The sequence below is a fragment of the Heloderma suspectum genome, chromosome 2 (assembly GCF_057233095.1).
Source record: "Heloderma suspectum isolate Gila_16-S chromosome 2, 16-S_ref, whole genome shotgun sequence".
Taxonomy (NCBI): Eukaryota; Metazoa; Chordata; class Lepidosauria; order Squamata; family Helodermatidae; genus Heloderma; species Heloderma suspectum.
The window spans coordinates 232,486,107-232,509,126 of NC_139459.1; the positions used below are offsets into that span (position 1 = coordinate 232,486,107).

Consider the following 23,020-nt stretch of genomic DNA (forward strand, 5'->3'; position numbering starts at 1 on the left):
GGCTGTGCAAAGGAAAAGAGCTGGGCGCTATGGGTCACAGGCCACCTATTCTCTGCAGTGGAGATGCTGCCTCCGATGCCGTTTGACAAAAGCCCTTTAGGATTTGCTTGGACGAGAGGGACAACCTGCAAACTTTTACAGAGACCCACTAGCAGCCAGCCTGGATGAAGCCAAGGTGGCAGTTGGGAGAGTAGCCAGAGCAAACCAAACCTACGCTGCTTTGACGATGGGAAACTATGGGATGCCAGTTGTGATCGGGAGAACACAATTTCGACTACTGAGGCATAGTGCCAGCAGGTGTCAGCGTTCAACATGTGTCAGCATGAAACCTTCTGTTCTATGAATGCAACAGCAGCAGCTCAGGAATGGAAGAGACTATTCCCCCAAATTTATAGCTCACGTGATAACAATGAGCACTAAGCCTCATTTCTTAGTAGTGCTCAAAGCTGGTCAGAATGCGCCCCAAAATGCCCCTTCAGACATTCCTGCAAGTGAATGGTGCAGTGCATCCTTAAGCCAGCAGGTGGGAGTGCAAACATGCAGCCATGTCCTGCGGACATGATGGCTGCTCTTCTTGGGTGAATCCAGGAGCGCTGCAGAGACAGGGGCACTTGGGATGCCTTCAGGGTGGCCAGGCGGAAAGCACTGTTCAGAAGCCACACTGTCTATTTGATAAGCTCACGGAAAATACACCCACGGGCTGCAAGTACAGGTGTGTCCCATGGCGCTGGTGTCCTGAAATGGCTGGTTAAGCAGGTTTGAGTCAAACAAAGTGTTACTGAGGAGGAGGGTGATGGTGCTGCTGGTGCTATGGCTCCTCTTCCTACCTGTAAACTAGCTATACACATTCCAACAGCAGTGCTAGTCTCATGGTCTTCCCACGAGAGGGGATACCATAGCTGGCCATGGAGGCCAACTCTCTTTCCCTGCCCCGTGAGAGGGAAACCCTGTTTACTAGCAGAGCTGCTTTAAAGAAAACCTTGCCTGCAAGAAGCATTTCTAGAGAACAGCCTTCCCCAACTAGGGTCCTCCAGAAGTCTTGGACTGCAACTCCCATCAGTCCCAGCCAGCTGATGGTCATTGTGATGGGAGTTGTAGTCCAAAGCATCTGGGGGGTGCCAGATTGCGGCAGGCTGATAGAGCACATCCTTTGGGTGGAGAAAGTGGCTCTGCTAGCATCATGGGAACACGCTGGTGTCTGCGACCTCAGCTGGAGGTTGGGCACAGGTCCCTCTCCTCCTGCCCCAATGTTGGAATCCCCTTAAAATTACCATGTTAGCCCTCACCCCTGTTAACACATGTTCTTTGACTTCCTTTTGGAGGGGAAGGGGAAGCCCCTTTTTCCAGCAGCAAGGCCAGCCTTGGCCTGCCACCTTTCATTCCCTGGGGACTGGAATATTGCTCCAAAAGCTACTGTCAGAAAGCACTGTCAGAAACTTGAGTAACAGCCAAAGGAAAGTGCCTTGTCTGGAAGTGATCTTAGATAGAATATTTTGGTCTTCCGACAGCAAAGATCAGAAAATTGTAATATTTGACTTGCAAACGAGATGATGCATGGGAGACTGATGATCAACCCATTTTGTTTTGTTCTAATTTTAAGACTGAAATGTAGCAGTGGGAGGCTATGAATGTGATCAGAGAACTGGCGTGTGTGCTCAAATGCATGTGGGCTAAGCCATTCCCTGAAGCGCATTTTTCTGAGCAACATCTGCCTCCCTAGCTTCTTGCCCACCCACAAGGAAAAAGCAGTTTGGGGAAAGCAATTCTGATGAGTAGAAAGGCTCACAGGGAAAGTGCTGAAGCACACACATTTGTGTGTGCCCATGGCGGCATTTCAGATTTTAAAAACAACACTGGGAGACTATTCATGCATCATCCCCCTGCACCATCTGGCTTGGTCCTTAGTGCATGTCTGACCTTGACTCAGAGATCACTATACAGCCTCTGCAGAGCCTCTCCCATGACGGCCTCTGTAAAAAGCACATCTTGTGATGTTTGGCAGGACATCCTGGCATTCAGTTAAATGGAATAAGCTGGTTTACAAGGACATAGACATAGACATAGAATCATAGGGTTGGAAGGGGCCTACAAGACCATCGGGTCCAACCCCCGCTCAGTGCAGGAAGCCTGATTCCCAGGCGGTCTCCCATCCAAGTACTAACCAGGGCTGACCCCAATGGCCTGCCCCACTGCACTCTAGTGAAGCTCCAGGGCTGCTCACCTCTCCCATGGTGGGGTTGTCTGCTTTGAAGGCATTCAGCTTCGCCAACACTGCGTGGGCCATCAAGCAGCAGTCTTCAGAGCCACTATGATAAAGAAACAGGAGGCTATTTAGGAGCAGCGCTTCCAGTGCTGGGTATGGGAAGAAGGCTAAACAGGTGGCTTGGCATGGCAAGGGGTGGCTCCCCTCCTAAAGAACCTGGCCCAGCTGCCTCATTCATAGGCAAGCACCCTGGTCCTCATCCTCATCCCTAAGGTGCAGTGAACCCCCCATCCTAAGCAGATGGTCCTATTCCAACAATACGTGTTAATAGGACACCTCCTCGTGCCATATTGGACAGATAAGAAATCTCTCATTGTGACGTCAATATATGCATCTCTCACAACTTCTCTGCACAATATTATGGCTCATTGCCCTTGTTCATGCCACATCTTCTCCACATAGCACATTGCCAGCCCCATCCAACCCTCCCTCTCCTTGGTGTATGGTGGGATCACAGCACTAACTTCCTATAGCGAATTGAGGGGTACTCCTTGAGGGTGTCGCATAATGTCGCAATCTGCTCTGCCATCCTCTCTAGGTGATTGTTCTTATCTTCCCTGCAGTATGGGCTAAAGAGATTGTGGAAGCTCTGTGGCTTGTCCAAGGAGTACACCTAGACAGAGGGAGAGAGACAGACAAAGGGAAAGAAAAGGAAAAAAGTGAGGAATGCATGCCAGTCACACAGAGCTCCAGCAATGCTCTTTCGTAACAACCATGTTTCTCAAGATAGCTTCCTCCAGGCCACTCTCCCCAAATGAATACCCACCGCTCCACTAGGTGTCAATGGGTGCTAACCCAAGAGGTTACTCTCTAGGTACTGTATATTCAATCAACCTGACAACAGCCTCTTCCTGCAGGGCATCACACCACCTTCACTGGGGCAAGAGCTAATGATTATTTGTGAACTGTGAATATGTTGTTGTTGTTCAGTCGTTCAGTCGTGTCCGACTCTTCGTGACCCCATGGACCATAGCATGCCAGGCCTTCCTGTCCTGCGCTCTTTCCCGGAGCGTGCTCAAGTTCATATTCATTGCATCCGTGATGCTATCTAGCCATCTCATCCTCTGCCGTCCCCTTCTCCTTTTGCCTTCAGACTTTCCCAGCATCAGGGTCTTTTCCAGGGAGTTTTCTCTTCGCATTAGGTGGCCAAAATATTGGAGCTTCAGCTTCATTATCTGTCCTTCCAATGAGCACTCAGGGTTGATTTCCTTTAGGATGGACTGATTTGACCTCTTTGCAGTCCAGGGGACTCGTAAGAGTCTTCTCCAGCACCACAGTTCGAAAGCATCAATTCTTCGGCGCTCAGCCTTCCTTATAGTCCAGCCCTCACAGCCATACATTACTACTGGGAAAACCATAGCTTTGATTAGGCGGACCTTTGTCGGCAAGGTGATGTCTCTGCTTCTTACTATGCTGTCTAGGTTGGCCACAGCTTTCCTCCCAAGGAGCAAGCGTCTTTTAATTTCATGGCTACAGTCACCATCTGCGGTGATCTTGGAGCCCAAGAAAGTAAAATCTGTCACTGCTTCCATTTCTTCCCCTTCTATATGCCAGGAAGTGATAGGGCCAGATGACATGATCTTAGTTTTTTTAATGTTGAGTTTCAAACCAGCTTTTGCACTCTCCTCTTTCACCCTCAACAAAAGGCTCTTGAGATCCTCTTCGCTTTCTGCCATTAGGGTGGTATCGTCTGCATATCGGAGGTTGTTGATAATTCTCCCGGCAATCTTAATTCCGACCTCTGATTCATCCAACCCGGCATTTCTCATGATGTACTCTGCATATAAGTTAAATAAGCAGGGCGACAATATGCAGCCTTGTCGTACTCCTTTCCCAATTTTGAACCAATCGGTTGTTCCATCTCTGGTTCTTACTGTTGCTTCTTGACCCTCGTACAGGTTTCTCAGGAGACAGGTAAGGTGGTCTGGTACTCCCATCACTTTAAGAATTTGCCACAGTTTGTTGTGATCCACACAATCAAAGGCTTTAGCGTAGTCAATGAAGCAGAAATAGACGTTTTTCTGGAATTCTCTTGCTTTCTCCATGATGCAGCAAATGTTGGCGATTTGATCTCTAGTTCCTCTGCCTCTTCGAAACCCAGCTTGTACTTCCGGTAGTTCTCGCTTCACATACTGCTGAAGCGTAGCTTGTAGGATTTTGAGCATCACCTTGCTGGCATGTGAAATGAGCGCAATTGTGCGGTAGTTTGAACACTCTTTGGCGTTGCCCTTCTTTGGAATTGGAATGTAAACTGACCTTTTCCAGTCTTGCGGCCATTGTTGAGTGTTCCAAATTTGTTGGCATATTGAATGCAGCACTTTAACAGCATCATCTTTTAGGATTTTAAATAGCTCAGCTGGAATACTGTCATCTCCGCTAGCTTTGTTGTTAGTAATGCTTCCTAAGGCCCACTTGACTTCACTTTCTAGGATGTCCGGCTCAAGTTCAGTGACCGCACTATCATGGCTATCAGGGACATTCAGATCTTTCCTGTATAGTTCTTCTGTGTATTCTTTCCACCTCTTCTTAATCTCATCTGCTTCTGTTAGGTCCCTGCCTTCTTTGTCCTTGATCATGCCAGTCTTTGCACAAAACGTTCCCTTGAGATCTCCGATTTTCTTGAAGAGATCTCTAGTCTTTCCCATTCTGTTGTTGTCCTCGATTTCTTTGCATTGTTCATTTAAGAAGGCCTTCTTGTCTCTCCTTGCTATTCTCTGGAACTCTGCATTCAGTTGGATATATCTTCCCCTTTCTCCCTTGCTTTTCGCTTCCCTTCTTTCCTCAGCTACTTGTAAAGCCTCATCAGACAGCCACTTGGCTTTCTTGCATTTCTTTTTCTTTGGGATGGAGTCAAGCAGTCAAGTATCAGATAAGCAGTTAAGTACTTGAGAATAAACTATGAGTTACTTCACTTACAGCAGAAGTGACTATCAAGGGCATGTTTGACTAACCATATGAGCAAGATGTTGTCAATACTTTAGCAGAGGAACTCAAACCTGAGCTCTCTAGCTCACAGGTGAGGAACCTGTGGCCTTCCAGATGTTGCTGGACTGAACATCACTGACCATTAGCCATGCTGGCTGGGGCAGATGTGAGCTGGAGTCCCAAAACACCCAGAAGGCCACATATTGCCCATCCCTGCTCTAGCTGACCTGGATACTAGCAGCAATTGTCAGAGAGGTGAGCAAAGCTTCCTCATACTTTCTTGGTGATTGCCTGGTAGCTAAGCTTACGTTATCAGAGCAGGCTCAGTTGAGGGGAAGTCAGAGCATGAATTCAGTCATAAGTTATTGGATATGGCCAAAGTAGAAGAACCCCAGGGAGGGCTGTGGGACATATACCTCCCACTACTCTCTCTCTGGAAAAGACCCTGATGCTGGGAAAGACTGAAGGCAAAAGGAGAAGGGAATGGCAGGGGATGAGATGGCTAGATAGCATCACCGATGCAATGAATATGAACTTGAGCACATTCCGGGAGATAGCGCAGGACAGGAAGGCCTGGCATGCTATGGTCCATGGGGTCACGAAGAGTCGGACACGACTGAATGACTGAACAACAACAACTCTCTCTCTCTCTCTCTGACATGACAAACTCCATAATGGTTTACAAGATGGACACAGGCCTCCTGCTCAAATTTTGTAGTCATTACTGAAATCCCCTGGTTCTTTTTCTCTCACAAGGACTTCTGCAGTGGTGGACTGTGGCTCAGCATGTTTCTAGCAATGGGAAACCCCTTTGTGCAAAATTGTGCTAAGACAGCCCACTCACTCACCCCCACCACCTGCAGAGTCTGTGCAAGGAAACACAGGAAGCCCCTATTCACAGCCTCCACCCTCTGCTCAGCCTTCTCCTTACCTGCGACTCATAGGGAAGGAAGGCCACATTGACTTCCTTGAGTGTCTTGATGGCTTTGGTGATTCTGGATTTGCCGAGCTCATTAAAGAGGTGCTCGGGGCAAGCTGAAAGTCAAGGAGACGAGGCAGGTGTTATGCTGGTTTTCCCTCACAGGTGATTACCACCACCCCTTACCCACCCTATTGCACAGTAAGCTCCTTAAGGTAACAGGCCCACCCTGACAGCTACCAAGATGGGAAACAAAGGAATCCAGCTTGACATGTCGTCTCACAACTGAAGGTCACACCAAGCACTCCTGGTCAGGATCTTCCTTTCCTGCTTTCCAATCCTGTCTGGACAACCGATGAGCAGCTGTAGGAAGCTCACAAAGAGAATACTGAGAGGGACTGAGCAATCCAACCTCCAGCTCTTCAGGCAGGAACATCAGCTTCTCATCAAGCTACACTGGAAGCTCAGGCCAGATCTGGCATCTTCCAAGGATCTCTCACTGGGGCCAACACCCACATTGCCCTGCAGTTAGTATCTCGAGCAACTGTATAAAGGCACATTATGTCCTTGGACCCATGGCCAAGACCTGGGGACAGAATGCCATTTATGGCAGGATGGCTTTCAGATTGGCTAAGTATCTACCTCCATGACAGGAAACACCATGGTACCCATGCCAGATCTCTCAGCAGGACTGGAGTGCCCTGGTATCTCAGCATCAGCTCCCCTTACTTCCTAGAGCAGGGGTGGACAACTTGCTGCCTTCTAGATATTTTGGTCTACAGCTCCCATCAGCACTAGCCAGTAAAGCCAATGATGAGGGATGATGAAAGTTAAAGGCCAAATCATCGAAAGGGCCACAAGCTGCCCACCCCTGCCGTAGCACGAGCCACACACGCCCTGTCGTCCTGCTTGCACGGGAGGCATCCTTGAACTTACTGTCAGTAAAGAAAACGTGGGCAGCCTTGTACGTGAAGGTGGGAGAGCCTTTGAAGTCGTTTATCAGAGCGTGCACTGACTGCAGAGGGAAAAGGGTTTGTTAGCAGCAGCTAATATCCATTCCAGAACTTCTGCCAGTACCTGAGCTTCTGCCTCTAGTTTCCTTCCCCGTGGCTTCACAGCAAGTTCACACTCCAGTCATACTAGGAATCCATCATACAGACCTCTGTATGATAACAGGCTCCTCTATGGGAATTATATGGAGCCTGCAGGGGCTTCAGGAAACAGTGACAGGCAGCCAATGGCATTCACCCCTCCTCCCCACAGCCCTTGCCACCAATTTCCTCCTTCCCAAGGAGCTAACAGAGAGCTACCCCAGGGATAAGCCCTAGCCTCAAAGGGACCACACACTGGCATGGGAAATTAGGGAGGAACCACTGGATTTTCCCTCTGTCATTAAGTGCTATTTGGAGGTTCTCAGCAATTCAGTGTCTGTCCGAGGATGCAGCAGTCAAGAACCTACCGTCTCAATGGGGCTGATCAAATAGATCGCTTCCAGGCTGGGGAGGGGCTCTCGGCGTTTGTTAATGTCTTCGATAACTGAAGAAAGTAAATGTGTATCAGATGTCTGTATTTGGGCTGGGGAAAGAATGGAGCTGGGTAATCCCTAGGGGCTGCCCTGGGCTTCATTTGGATGATGGAAGGGAAAAAACAGGGGCATAATACAGACCAAGAACATGAAGATGTGAAGAGAAGCAGTTTGCAAATCAGTCAGGTTGTCACTATACAGCAACCTGCAGATCCATCTTAGTTTGGATCAACATATCATTCATGGGGACAGAAGGGAGGAGTTACTGCCAAGAGAGACAGTGGAAGCATTTCTCATTGTGGTGAGAGCTTCTGCTCACAAGATTAAACAGAGCACACGAGGATTTTGCTCAAGCCACTCACTTGTGATTCCTTCAGCCAAAAGATCTGACATCTTAAAACAGGATGAGAGAATGCGTGTGCTGGGATGATCCATAATGAGTACCTGCAGGAATGGAGACAGAAATAAGGATGGACACAAAGAAGTTCTGGTGGTCCAAGAAGCAACCATTTTTAACTCAGGAGAACGCAGGAGTTTAAAAGAATGGTCACATCACTAAAAGGCAACATGGAAGAATCAACATGTTTACTCTTTCCCTATCCCAGTTCTTTGTGTGCGTTAGAATTATAATTATAATTAATAAGCTATTAATTATAAAGCTAAATAGCTTGTCCTACTCCCCAGTTCAACTGCAACCCATGAGACACCACATTCTTTCCAGAACTGAGCACAGAGAACTCTGCTCCATGTTCGTTTCTTACCTCACCTATTTTATGTCCCAAGGCTCAAACCCCAAGAATAGCTAATATGGAGGTGTTTAGGTCTAGGCTCCAACCTCCTTCCCCAAACCAACCACTATGAACTGCTGGAAGATAAATTTTGCTTGTAAAAAAGATACATTGGTTAGAATGTACAAGATTCCAAATATAGGAATGTTGTAAATTCTTGTCGTTGTGTTATATTTTATAACTTCAGGGTTATGGGAGCTCAACAGAGGATGTTTCAGGAGCTTAAAACCTTCTCACTTGCACTGCAGAGAGCTCTATAGAACTTATCGATTCAGGCTGTACTGACTCTCATAACTCAGCTCCCTGATGTGGGGGGAAGGGAACACCCAGGTCTGCTTCTTAATCTAATCTACTTTTTCAGCTATTACCCACACATATAGCCATAGCAAAGGAGCATCTCTCTCTCTCTCTCTCTCTCTCTCTCTCTCACACACACACACACACACACCCCAACATCTCACAGGTGCATCTGAGAAAAACAACAATGTACAGAATGCTCCAAGATGACATTTTCGACTTTTGGGGGAAAGAATCAGAAAAGACACAGGAGTCAACCTTATATAAGCCACAGTAAGCCCTTGTAGAACCAATGGAGCAAAGCTAATTCCAAAGACTCTCTGGTCTGTCTGTAGCCAGTAATTTCACGGCTGACCTTGTACATACCCTCCTAATTTCAGCAAATATTATGGGAAGCTCTCCGAACCTTAACTGCCACAGTGAGCGATGCAAAAGGTCTAGCGAACACATGCCCTACATAACAACTGCACACTTGCTCTATCCCAAATAAGCTGTGGACAGATTATCTGAATGCATAACAGAGTTCAGTGAAGACACAGATAACTTTTATTAGTGGGCAATATGAAATCTGTGGACTACATACAGCTCATTGTGCGCGTGCACACACACACACACGCACAGCCATGCCTCTTACCTTCCATTCTCCTTCCTTCTTCATGCTGCGTATGACATCATTCAGGATCTCTAAAAGGTGAAGGACAGCTCCCATTAGCAGTGAGGCACCTTCTGCTGCAGTTAGAATAAGTGGTTGATTCCTGTGCCAGGTAAACAATGCTCCCCCCCGCCCCCCGTAGTAGGTTCCAATAAGCAAGATCTATCTTTACCGTTCACAAAAGGCAAAAAGTGAACGTGTCTGCTGTATTTCACATGCCCTGTCCTGCTAATACTTTATAGCCATTGCCCTTTCGGCACTGGAGCAGGAGAACTGAATCGCTATTCTGGTGCCGCAATTGGTCCTGGAGGTTTTGAGGTGCAGAAGGAAGATGTGGAGTGTTCAGGCCCTGCTACAGTATCAGACTGCCTGAGACCAGGTTATTCGAAATACTACCTATTCCCATATCGACCTGACTGGATATCGTTGCCTCCCATATACGCCTACCTGGACTTCAAGATCTTCTTCAGAGGTCCCTCTCCAGGTGCCTCTGCCAAATGAAGTGAGGCAGGTGACTACTATGAAGAGGGCCTTTCCAGTGGTGGCACCCTGGTTGTGGAATGCCCTCCCCATAGACCTTCACCTGGTGCCTACACTGTAGTTTTTTTCAGCATCAGGTAGAGATCTTTTTATTTTCACAAGCCTTTTAATCTTTAGAATCTAGATGTTTAGGTGAAAGTGCTTTAGTGCTTTCAAACTCTTGCACTTTTGATAGCCTCTGCTGTGTCTTATCTTGGCTTTATTCTGATTTTAGATGTAGTATTTCATATTTTATGTTTTTAAATTTTACTGTGAACCACCCAGAGGACTTTTATATTAATGGGCAACATACAAATGATGTAAATAAAGAAATAACCAGAGGCCTGATGCTGGATGCCCCCCCACCCCCAACCAGCACTGTTTGGAGGAAAGTGGATAGCTGCCCAGGGATAGGGCCTTTTCAGTATTGGTCCCTCAGATATGGAACTCTCCTCCCTCATCTAGTCATGTCCTATTTCACATGGTTTAAGCACTGGTTTTTAGATTGGCTTTCAGCTGATTATGAGGAGATCACTGCTGTTACAAAATGCTATTTTAAACTGATTTCTTTAAACTGTTTGTTTTTAAGGGTACATTGTGAGCTACCTAGAAAATATTTTATTGAAAGGTGGGATGGAAGTGTGTTTAAATTTATAGGCTGATTCCCCTAATATGACATTACCATTTTATGGATGGAGCAGAAGTTAAGCACATCAGCTATTCTGGAATGAGATAGACTCTATTCTTTAATCAGAGCACGACATACGTTCTCCACTCTTTCCATTCACTTTAGTCAGTAACTCAAAAACCTATTAAAACCACAATGATCCTTGGCAACAACCCAAGAACAGCTGGTGCTGTTTGCTTCTCCAAAAACAGTGCTTTGCGGATGGAGGTGGGAGAGAAACTGCAGATACTGTTTACTGGCAACAATGATCACGAATCAGGAAGCTCATTACTTTCCAGGGAGGACTGGCAAAGTCAATGGAGAGTCAACAATGCCCAGAACTGCAGTGCTGATACATCTTTGATTGCACTCCAGCCCTACACCAAAGGCTAATCCATATATTACTGTTGCACCAGCCAGCATGGCCAATGGCCATGCTGACTGGGGATGGTGGGAGTTATAGTCCAACACATCTGGAGGGCACCAGGTTGGGGAGGGCTGAGGAAGGGACATGATGATTAAAAACAAAAGGGAGGTTAAAACAAAATGGTTGAAGTGCTCTATCAACCTCTGTGCAACAAAGGCCTCTGACAAACCAGGGCTGGGGGGTAAATGTCTCTCTGGCATAAGAAAGTGAGGTACTGAGTGGGGAAGTAGCTTGCACAAAATGACAGAAAACAAGATTTGAGCTTTGCTTCTTTCACAAGAAAATAAGCTTCAATACCCCAATACAGAACTCTCCCAAATGACCAGAGCCAAGATCAGAAACCAAGAATCCCAGTTTCCAACTCCATTTGGCTCCATGGAGCACACTAGTCTTTCCCTGGGATGGGGAGAAGAGTCAAGAGTCCCATTTCCTAAACTCACTCTGCTCTCTAATAATGAACAAGCGGCGGAAGTTTCCCATGGATTAACAGAAAGCCCCTCCTGTGGCAGTAACTACATGCCAGCTCGAACCAATCTCTTGAGCTATAATGCCCAGATAATTGATGACTCATTTAAAATCCACACGGAATATTGAATTATTTTATGAGTATGAGATAAAGTGTCCTTCCTTATTGATAATCTTGATATTAAGAAAAGAGTTCATCTGGGGCTCTGAATCCAAGATGGAAACTGACTCACCAGCAGAAAGCAGTTTGATGGAGGACAGCTCATGTTGAAGGAGGCTAACACCACAGTACTTGTTTCTTGGTTTTATGTGAACTACCGTCACACATTAATTAAGAGTCCTAAATTCTTTGTAACTACTAGAGACCCATAGTGCTTTAAATGCCCCAAATACCCAGCCCAAAAGTACACACACACACATACAGGCACATGATAACTGGACAGGGAGAATTAAAAAGAACTGGTAATACTTGTTTGAGACTATAACTAGAGAATGTAAAACAAGCTGTAAAACCAGCAGCTGTGACAAAGTGAAAATCTTTGGAGGAATCCAGCTGACAACACCAGAGCTCTGACAGAGAACAGCAGTGGGAACGACTCCAGGTTGAAGTCAGACAGACCCTGGATAGCCATAAGTATGCCGCCTGCCACATTACCATGGAAACTGCAAAGCAACTGGCTCTGAGGTAGAGATGAATAAAACTGGGCAGTTCTGCTCCAGAAATAATTTATATAGCAAACCCTTAGTACACTGGATAAGCCACTGAGCCTGGAACAAGGAAGTCTTCAAGTAACACCTCAGTCATGAGCTTATTAGATAGCCTTAAATAAGCCACTAATTATGAATTTACAATCTCACCCTTTCCCCCACTACAATATGGGGATAACAATACAATAACCCTGTAAGGTAGGTGAGTAAGGTTTACTAAGCTAGAGTGTTCAAAGTGGTTCACATAACATTCAGGCACTCGTACAAGCTATGTCCTTAACTTGAAGAGTCGGGACTCGCTGAGGCCTTTAGTAGATAGCATGAGCTACAGCTTACAGGTCTGAGGAATATGACCCTGCAGCCAGAGTAGCAGGGGTAAGCTCCTCAGCCCCTATAACCATGCAGAGTTATGTCAGGGCCATGTGCAACTGGAGCTCCGTAGCACATTGAGGTCTGGGCAAAAGCCAAGGCTCTATTAGAATGCTGGTTCTGAGCTGCATGTTCTGAGCAGGATAATGCCATGGCATTTAAAGATGTGAGTGGGGGTGCTTCTGCAGAAGGTAAGAGCAACAGGGAAGACAGACATGACTAGGAGAGAGAGGGAGAATGGTAGGGGATGGTTTGCATGATTCTCACAACCCACCATGGCTTATTTAAGCCATGGTAGGTTGTGGCACATGCTGGTGGCCATTGTGAATATTCAAGGATGGGTTGTTGCCATGGTTAACAAGTGACCCCCAACTCAAAGCCTATGGGTTGTGGATGGTTTGTTAACCACGGCAACAATGCACTCTCGCTGGATTCACAAGTCATGATAAGCTGCAGTGCCCACTCGCCACAGCCTAAATAATCGTAATGGCCACCAGTACACGCTCCAACCCACTGTGGCTTAAATAAGGATACAGAACTGACCTTGGTCAACTTTATGGCTTGGTAACTTCACTTGCAATAAAATTATCTGTTTATCCATCTCATCTATACTGAATATTAAGTAGTAGGTTATAGGAGCAGTCATTTAATACAATTGATATTTGTTACTAATTATAATTTGTTGAGAAATACCCTTAGTACTATGCAGTTTAGGCTTGTTAGATAATAATTTGATCTCATTTGTTCACTGCTATCCCTTCCCTGACATGAAGCTACTGTTGCCTCTGCCTTTCCCCTCACGAGAAGCTAGGCCAGCAAGATAAACCTCTTTCAGGCCTTGACACCAAGGAAACCTGCAACTGATTCTGATATCTCCTCCATGATCTGCAAAATAAGGTCCCCAAACAGAACAGAACTCCTAAATGTGGGGTTCTGCTTCTAAAAGATTCAGGAGCACTGGTGCTCACAGATGAGGCCAGGAGCCCCAACCCTTTGCATCATATATGAGGAGGGCTTGGCACGGAAGTGCCATTTATCACATTGCAATATCAGACATCGGATGGCCCTCTGAACATCAGAAATCTGCCGCTATCAAAACATGAGCTAATTAAAGACAGCACAGATCAGACACAGGCTGGGAAAGCACAGAGGAAGGTTCCCTCCAGCACTTTTTTCATCATCTTCTTAATCTATCTTACATCTCTGCTCTTAATTTTTACCTCCTTCACATGCCTCTCTTACTACTTGGGAGTCCATCCCTGAACAGATAATACTAGCTGCAATCAAGGCCAAAGCAAGCCCTTATGGTAAACAAGTTGGACAGGTCAGAGAGAAACTCCCCTGTAAAAGCTTGATAGAAGGCGGCAAGTAGTTTCTGTTTAAGAGACAAACTGCACATTAAACACACACATACACATTTCTAAAGAAAAGCATTCCTGGCAAAGAACTGATGGGTAGGAGGCTTAACCATTTTCCCCCAACCATCCTCCCCGCCCCCCGCCCCCGTAAATCACCAGCAGTTTCCCCTCATCTGGGATCCAAAGACATGATTGGAACTTTGGGGGCAGGGTGGGGGGGGAGAGAATCAGCTGGGAAGTTTGGATAGAAAATTACATCTGCCTCCCAAACCTCCAATTTGCTGTTTAAAATGGGTTCCTCCCAAAGACGCTTCAGGAAAAGCAATCACAGGGCCTGTTATGAGTGCATTTGCATGTAATGTGTATCTTGCTCCTAAGCCGGAGCTCAGTCCTTGCGGCAGACCTGTTTTAACAACTTGAGGTGATGGAAAACTATCCATGCCATTTAGCTTGCAATGACTAAATAGTTATCTGTTCTCCTATTAACCAAGTTGAACCTCAGCTATGATACGATACTTTATTGCTTAAAGCCATAGGCCACCACAATGTACATTAAAGAGAGAGAGAGGGAGGGAGAGGGAGGGAGGGAGGGAGGGAGGGAGAGAGAGAGAGAGAGAGAGAGAGAGAGAGAACAGTACAGTCACATATTTGTATATACATAAATTCATACATCCATCAGACTCATCCCTAGTAGGCTGTTTGGGCTTTGGCATGTATTTTCCTTGCTGCCAAGGCAAATTTGGCTACCTGGGCAGTGGTGAAAGCATCAGTGCCAGAAAGAAGGACACATATCTGTTCTAAAGGTGTTCTATTTAGGAGGCTCTGAGAAATAACGGCAAGAAATTTTTGCCTAGGATGGCCATAGAGAGGGCATCTTATAAGTAATGAGAGAGATCCTCAACCTCCCCAGACCCACAGATACAGAGTCTCTGATGGACTGGGGTATTGTCAAATCTTCCCTCCAAGAAGGCAGAAGGCATGCATTGTAGACGCAATGCTGTAAATGATTTCCGTAAGTGAGCCACAGTCAGAGTTGTAACATAACTCTCCAGACCAAATGACGTCTTATATAATGGGTACCAGCAAGAGTAAGGCATTTGTGAGATTGTAACCAAATCCATCCACTTAGAATAAAGATAATTTTTTTCTTTAAGCCTCTGCTTTACTCTATCAGAAGGGAAAGAAGGAAAGGACTCGGTATCAATTCCATAAGCTTGCAACATAGGTTTGGTCAGGTTTACCCAAGATTTTTGGGATGGGGTCTGAAGTTGCTCTTGAAAACATTTTTTTGGAAGGCGGGAATCGCTCATATGGGTCAGCTTGAGCCAATACAAAACGAGAGCAGCGTAAATAGATGTTTTAACTGAAATCAATCCTACTTCTGCCCTTAGAAGGGCCCCAGGTGTACTCTGGGGGCCAGTTAAGAGAGATCTCATAAAAGAGTTCTGAACCACCTAAAAAATAGAGGCATTCGTGTATCCCCATACCTCAGCCCCATACGTCAGTTGTGAAACTACCTTCTTCTGAAATATCTCAACTGCAGGGGCAACCAAACTTCCCCCTTGTGATCGAGAGAACTGAAGGAGAGATTGAATAGACTGGGATGATTTCAGCTTAATTACATCTAGATGCTGTCTCCACGAAAGTCGGGCTTTGAAATTAAGGCCCAAATATCTAAAGTTGTTCATTTGTTCAATGGATTCATTGTCCAACTTCCACATGTGTTTTCCTTTTCTTCCCAAATACTACAGTTTTAGTCTTAGCATAGTTAATTGACAAATGCTCTCTTGTGCAAAATGTACTCAACTTTCTCAAGAGCCTTCGCATACCAATTAATGTAGTGGAAATCATTGCGATATCATCCACATATAGGAGGACTGAGAGTTTAACATCCTGAATAGAAGCTGGGAAGCATTCCAAATCACTCAGTTCTTGTACAATGCTATTAATATAAAAATTAAAAAGAAAAGGGGCCAATAAACATCCCTGATGCACTCCTTTATCAGTTGGGATGCTTTCTGATAACAATCCATTGTTTCTGATAACAATCCATTCACCCGCAGCCTAACTCTAAGAGTAGTGTCAGAGTGAAGCATTTGGATTAAAAGAAACAGCCTTCTATCAATGTTTGTGGCAGATAGCTTTTGCCACAAACGATCTCTATCTACAAAGTCAGAGGCTGAACCAAAATCCACAAAAGTAACAAATAACTTTTTTATATCCTGCTGAGAATATTTCTGTATTAGGTGATGGAGAACAAAACACTGGTCTATTGTAGATTTCCCCTTTGCAAACCCGGCCTGTTCTTCAGCTAAGATCAAGTTTTCAGCTGCCCATGACTCTAATTTGTGTAAAAGATATTTAGTATATAATTTTGAAACAACATTAAGCAGACTGATTGGTCTAAAATTATTTGGATCTGCTTTAGAGCCTCTCTTGTGAATAGGAACAACAATGCTCACTTCCCAGCCCTGGGGGATTTTTCCATGCTGGTTTATATAAGTAAATATTTTAGCAAGAATTGGGCACCACCAAGTAGAATTAGATCTAAACAATTCACCAGGAAGCACATCCTCTCCAGGGGCCTTTTTAGGAGGCAGGGAGGCAATCAAATCATGCACTTCATCCGGAGTTACTGGTTCCCAATCAGGGCAGGAAGAGAAAGACAAAAAATCCCTGCCGTGAAGGGGATCAGATGGGGTCCCAACAAAAGATTGTCTAAACAAGGCTGAAAAGTGAGCTTGCCACTGTGAGGAAGTAATTTGATTATCAATAGAGCCATGACGCCTCCTTGTCCCTTTTGTCACTAACATCCAGAATCTAGTTGAACCTCTTTCTAGAATTGCCAGCCCTAGCTCCATCCAGGATTGTCGTACATACTCGTTCTTTTTCTGTCACAGGAGATTTTTATACTCTTTGCACAAGCTGATGTACACAGTAAAATTTTCTAAGGCGTCTTCTTGCTTCAATCTCCTGATTGCTCCTGCCAGCCTACGTTTCTGGGCAGTACACGGTTTATCAAACCAGCCCTGACTAGTGTGCAGGCCTGGAAAAGGAGCTTTAGTAGTGACCACAAATGGTCTAAGTTCTTTCACTATTTTCCCATAAGTTCCCAGGGGATCTAGGGAGGTAAACAATTCCTCTCTCAAAGATAACATCTTGGGGGTTGCTAGAAATACATTTATTTCTTCTTGCAGCTTCCCATTCCAACACAGTCTTTTTTCTCCCTGGGTTATTAAATTATTTGCAGAAGCGAAAACGAGGGGAACTTTTACAGTTGGTAATGAAAGACACATCTGAATTGGCATGTGATCACTCTCTGGTCTAGTAAGGACTTTGAAATTGTTGAAAAAGAATAGAGCCGATTGTGAGAGGATCATAAAAACACTCCTGCCCCTTGGGCCAATATATGTATATAAGTTCGAATCTGGGTCTATATCTGTCCCATTACATATATCTAAGAGAAAATTAACAACAAGAGCAAAGAGGAATCGACCAGCTTTATTAAGCCCCAAATCCTTAGAATTTCTACTAGGGAGAGAAGCTAGATCGTCTGGAGTAAGTCTCATTTTCTCACCGATTTTACAGTTTTGTCCTATTCTAGCATTCATATCACCTGCTATCAAGATTTTGGGGTCAGCCTGTATTTCAAATAGGGTGGAGAGGACCCGATCAAGTTCATTCCATATGGAGGTATCTTCATACTTTGAATTCTGCGGGGGAGAATATACATTTACTAAAAAAAAGGTCAGACCTGAAGGCCAATCCACCTGAAGAATTCAGATGTTACTACTATCGCTTACATCAAGCTGTAAAATATTTGGGTTATTATCCACTGAAACCATAGTCACTAGACCACCCCGGGCACGGCCTCTACTATCTGATTTGCTAGCTGGTTGGGTATACACAAGGAATCCTGGAAAAGTGGGAACAGTCGTAGTGGTAGCCCCGGTTTCTTGAATAAAAAGAACTTCAAACTGAGTGCAAATTTTTTTTAAATTCTCATCTACCAGCTTGGAGGCCCATCCTGAAACATTCCAAGAGAGTCATCTAATAGAAATAGCAGTGCCAACCTGTGGAGAGGAAGATAGTCAGCATGGACCAGCCCTCTTAATGCTGACAGCAGCTTGTTTGTGGAGTCCTGTTGCTTCAGATATAATTCCTCTATCCCTATCTCCACATGGCCTGTCTATTGCTGGGGTCTGAGAGGGTGGAGTTGACAACTGTTCGCATGCGAATTCTAGCCCGATGAAGTGTCCGTCAGCTATACAGTTCTGTGCTGCATGGTTTGAAGGTGTTTGAAGGTGGGGCGGGACAGTGGCCCTTTTTTCCAGAGGCTGTGCAGGAAGGTGGGGTGGTAAATTTATTTCTGCTGTAACTTTCTGAAGTCTGGTTTGAAAGAATTCCAGCTCAGTTAAATTTGATTTTCCTAAAGAGGTGAACTTGAGAAGCTCATAGCAGAAAGTGGCAAGGAGGATGGTGTCAGGCAGTGCTGCGGCTGTATTGCAATTTGCTCATCTGCAGCCTTTTTCTCCAAGGAGTTTAAATTAGATGGTTTCAGTAATCCTGTGTAGCTGATATCATCTGATTGTAGAGCTGGAACCTGAAGAGGCTTTTGCAAAGGGTCCAAAGCAGGGTGGCCTTCGGCTTATCTTTTCAACAGTGCATGGAGCCTGGTAATGGACTGTTGTTCCATTACTGGCAGGTCATAGAATGTATCAATTAAAGCTTCTTCTTCAAGTATCACAGAAGTAAATGGTTATTCAATTGGAGAGAATTCTTCACCAGAGTCTATATCATAGTGGCTCTCAGTCCAGTGGGCCATACAGAGAGGGTTCTTATTCGTATGCCTGGTAAAATCTAACTCTTCGACTCTAATCTCATTATCATTATGATCTAGATTTATTAAATTGTTAGAGTCAAAGTTTATCAGAGTTGACTGTTTTTTGACAAAGGGGGTCAGAGTCAGGAGGGTCTCTTGTCTATAGGTGTCAGTATCCTGAAATTTCACAGACAATCCTTCAATCAAAGGTTGGGTCCAGGTGTTTAAAAAATGTCTTTTCACCTGTATCCCCCTATATGTGAGGATAGAGTGCACAGTGGAGGTTTTAGTGAAGGTTGTTTTTATCCCAAAATTAGGGTAGTCAAAGGACAGATCTTCAACATCCTCTATGTCAAATATTGACAGAAAACGTAGTCCTATGTCACTAAGGATTTGTAAAAAATACTTTTCAGTTTCAGACAATTCGCTGCTTGGCCTTGGAAAATTACAGAAGACCAGCTGGTATTTTAGAAGTGTTATAGATGGGTTTGCTGCCAAAGGCAATTTAGTCATGCAGATAATTCCATCTATACCTAGGCCCCCGGGTGGGGGAGAATCATTAGGTAGTAATTTTACATCAGCTGGGTTGAGTGACAAAAGGTCGGTAATTGCTGCCTGTGGGTCAGGTAGGGATGTCAGAGAATTCCGCCACGGATCTCGGTGAGGCCGAATGCCAGTGCATTCGGCCCCCCGAGCTCTGTGGTGGAACGGCCTGCCACCCCCCATCCCCCCGCGGATCCCCCCTGGGACGAGACTCACCTGGGGAGGATCTTCCAGGCAGCAGTGGCTCTGGCTCCGGCGGCAGCTGGTCTTCTGACCAGCTGCCGCCATTTCCAGGCTTGTGTAAAAAAAAAAAGGCATGATAGGCTATGTAAAGATTTACGTAGCCTATCATGGCTAGGTTTTTAAAAAAAAAAATGACGTGATAGGCTATGTAAATCTTTACGTAGCCTATCATGGTTGGGTGGATTAAAAACAACAACAACCGCGTACGCAAATGGCAGCAGCTACGGCCGCCGCCATTTGTGTTCCTTCTTTTTACCGTCTTAATCTACATAAATATTTACGTAGACTACGACGGCAAAAATAAAGGGGAACGCAAATAGCGTAGCGGGCGCTATTTGCATACCCTTTTGATTCGCCGTTTTAGCCTACGTAAAGATTTACATAGGCTAAAACGGTGAATGAAAAAGGGACGCAAATAGCACCCGCTATGCTATTTGCGTCCCCCTTTATTTTCGCCGTCACAGTCTATGTAAATATTTACGTAGATTAAGATGGCCAAAAAGAAGGAATGCAAATGGCGGTGGCCATAGCCACCGCCATTTGTGTTAGCGGTTTTTTGTTTTTTTACCCAGAGACCTCCGCGGCCGGAAATCCGGCTGCGGACGGCTCTGGCCTGTCCGGGCCTGTCCAGTTGCTCCGCAGAGCTGCCGCGGAGCACAGCCGGCCGTTCGAGGATTCTGGGGGGAGGAATGGAGTGCCTCCCCCCCCGGCGAGGATTCCGGGGGGAGGGACGGAACGCCTCTCCCCCCACCATCAAAATAATCCGCGAACAGGTAAGTCACTTTCGTACATCCCTAGGGTCAGGGTCCTCAACTACTGGGGGTAGAGCAGGAAGATGCAACAAATAGTTTTTCTTCCTCCAAGAGCTCTGAGCCATCTTTACCTTGTTAGGGCTATCATTTTTTCCCTGAACTTTGTTGTCCATGAGTCTAAACGATCTCTTAAAATTAAAATGACTATTAGAAGTACTGTAGCAGGATGCTAGCTTCTTTTTCCCCTTGTTAGGTTTACCGCCCCTGCGGGAATTTTTCTGAGTCAGGGCTTCTCTCTTGGGTCTTCTCCCAATTTTTCTCTTGGCATTGCTAGAAGGGCTAGGAATTGTTTCTTTAGCTCCCAGTACTGTGGGCTCCGTCGTTATATCAGCCCTTGCTTGGGTCCCTGTTGGAGCTTCTAGGGGATCAGTTTGTGTGCTGGCTTGAACACAACTTTTCCTACCAATATCACACTTTTGCGGGACAGAACCCAAAGCCCAGAGTAACTTAAGAGAAGCATCTAAACCCAGACCTATTAGGTCTCTCAGAATTTGCTTAGATTCTATATTTGATTGTTTAATATCTGAAATATCTCGGAGGAGGAACTGCAACGTATTTGCAAATAGCATATTTTATGTCCCCATGACATCAAGGCAAACTGAGTCCAGGGAAGGGTTTAAAAGTGCCGAACCTCAGCTTTAATCTGAATTTGCTCAGCAATGCTGCTTGGCAGTAATACTCTGCACCTGTTTTGTGAGAAAATAGGGAAGGTTCCTATTAAACCCACTTCCTAACGTTTGAGAACTAGCATTGTGGTGCTTATGCAAAGATGGCTACACAAAAATTTGATGTGTGGAACACAACAGGTACACTGGACCTACTGGATACAGACTGGGAATGCAGACTGGGATACTCCCATTCTTGTATAATCAGCTTCAGCTATTCACCTGCTCCAAGCCTAATACTAAGGCATGTTCTGAGGGCACGTAACACAGCCACCTTGGTGAAGTTAAGCTGGTCTGGATCTGATCAGTACTAGGTCAGACTTCCTGGGAATCCCATGTTACATAATGGAAGAAAGGCAGGAGAGAAATGTATGGAAATAAAAATAAAAATGAATTATGTCCATCAGAGCTCAAGACTCTGGCTTAACTTGCTATTCCTACAATGCAGAGCTTTCATAGGACAAGTTCAGTGCAACAGAATGGGCACTGTCTATATAGCTAATCAGGTATGGAGCTGCACTAGTGTCTTCCAAGCACATTTTCAGATATTGCAAAACCAAAATCATTGCACTGGAACAGAATGTCTCTGAACTGATTTTATCTGAAAGGGCTACCAGTAGAGCTGTGATTTTATTTGCTCAGTGCAGTTATTACATTTACAGTGCAACCATACTCAGAAGTTCCTCCAAATTAAGTGGGACGCACTTACTCTCTAGGAAGTATGCTTAGATCTGTAGCCTAATGTTCCACAACAATTACTCTGAATTAATTAAGAAGATGTTCCATGTTTGTTGAAGAGCAAATGCTTTCAGGTGGCACAATAACACACAGCAGGCATCAGCATCAGAAAGCAGGCCAACAGGAACAGAGTTCTAGGAAGCCAGATGTCAGAGTTGTTGTTGTTCAGTCGTTAAGTCGTGTCCGACTCTTCGTGACCCCATGGACCATCGCACGCCAGGCCTTCCTGTCCTCCGCTCTCTCCCGGAGTGTGCTCAAGTTCATCAGATGTCAGAGAATGGTTATTAAACAGAAGAGAATCTAACAAACTAATCTGTCCCTCAAACAGCAACTCAATAAAACAGCAACAGACTGGGCAGGGCTTGGGGGGGGAGGCAAGATTGCAAAGAGAAGAAGAGAGTTACTGGCTCTTTGAGGTTAGAAGACAGACAAAGAAGAACCACATGGCTCTATGGTGTGGCATATTAGAAAGCTTGACTCATCTATTCCCTTTGAGATTATTTCAACTTGCAGCAGGTGACCACCTAATTGCAAGTCTGTTCTGTTCAGTGTCTGATATGCTTGACCCTAAGTGTTAGATAATAGTAGAAGTAGCTACTGAAGCCAACTAACTGTCCCCATGCCCAAACAGGGAATGGGGACTTAAGGTAGCACAAAGAAAGCTATCACAACCTGATGAAAGTGGTGGACTGACTGCCAATCGTGCTTGAAAAAGAACATATATTGAAGCCAGTGTAAAGGCAGCATATACAGATCCTTCCTCTTCAATCAAGACCTGACCTTGTAATGTTGTAACAGAAAGTGACCTTCTCCAGACAATCTCTCAGGCCCTTACCACAATTAAAAAGAAGTCTTGAATACATACAGGACCCAGGTTTCTTTCAATAAAGATTACATTAATTTATCTTGCCTTTTAGCCAGAAAGACCCAAGAACTGTTGATAAAAGAAATTCCGTCTAGTATCTTGGAAGACCAGCCATCTCTGGGAAAGAGGCAGCACCCAAATGTTGTTGTTGTTGTTCAGTCATTAAGTCGTGTCCGACTCTTCGTGACCCCATGGACCATAGCACACCAGGCCTTCCTGTCCTCTGCTCTCTCCTGGAGGGTGCTCAAGTTCATATTCATGAATATGCTGGCCCCTTCTCCTTTTGCCTTCAATCTTTCCCAGCATCAGGGTCTTTTCCAGGGAGTTTTCTCTTTGCATTAGGTGGCCAAAATATTTTTGAGCTTCAGCTTCAGTATCTGTCCTTCCAATGAGCAGTCAGGGTTGATTTCCTTTAGGATTGACTGATTTGATCTCCTTGCAGTCCAGGGG

General features: G+C 45.2%; 1 protein-coding gene across 3 annotated transcripts in view; it reads right to left on the bottom strand.

The window, feature by feature from the left end:
• Positions 1 to 23,020, bottom strand: part of STXBP2 (syntaxin binding protein 2) — a 44,000-nt gene that overhangs the window by 10,222 nt on the left and 10,758 nt on the right. For all 3 annotated transcript variants that reach the window (XR_014788335.1, XM_084838447.1, XM_084838448.1), the window contains exons 2-8: positions 9,352 to 9,401; positions 7,995 to 8,076; positions 7,567 to 7,643; positions 7,044 to 7,122; positions 6,120 to 6,223; positions 2,728 to 2,876; positions 2,222 to 2,306 (exon numbers count right to left, since the gene is read on the bottom strand). Coding sequence is in view for 2 of the 3 variants with exons in the window: in XM_084838447.1 (XP_084694573.1) it covers positions 2,222 to 2,306; positions 2,728 to 2,876; positions 6,120 to 6,223; positions 7,044 to 7,122; positions 7,567 to 7,643; positions 7,995 to 8,076; positions 9,352 to 9,401 (626 nt within the window). In the remaining variant the exon portion in view is untranslated. The remainder of the gene's footprint in view (positions 1 to 2,221; positions 2,307 to 2,727; positions 2,877 to 6,119; positions 6,224 to 7,043; positions 7,123 to 7,566; positions 7,644 to 7,994; positions 8,077 to 9,351; positions 9,402 to 23,020) is intronic.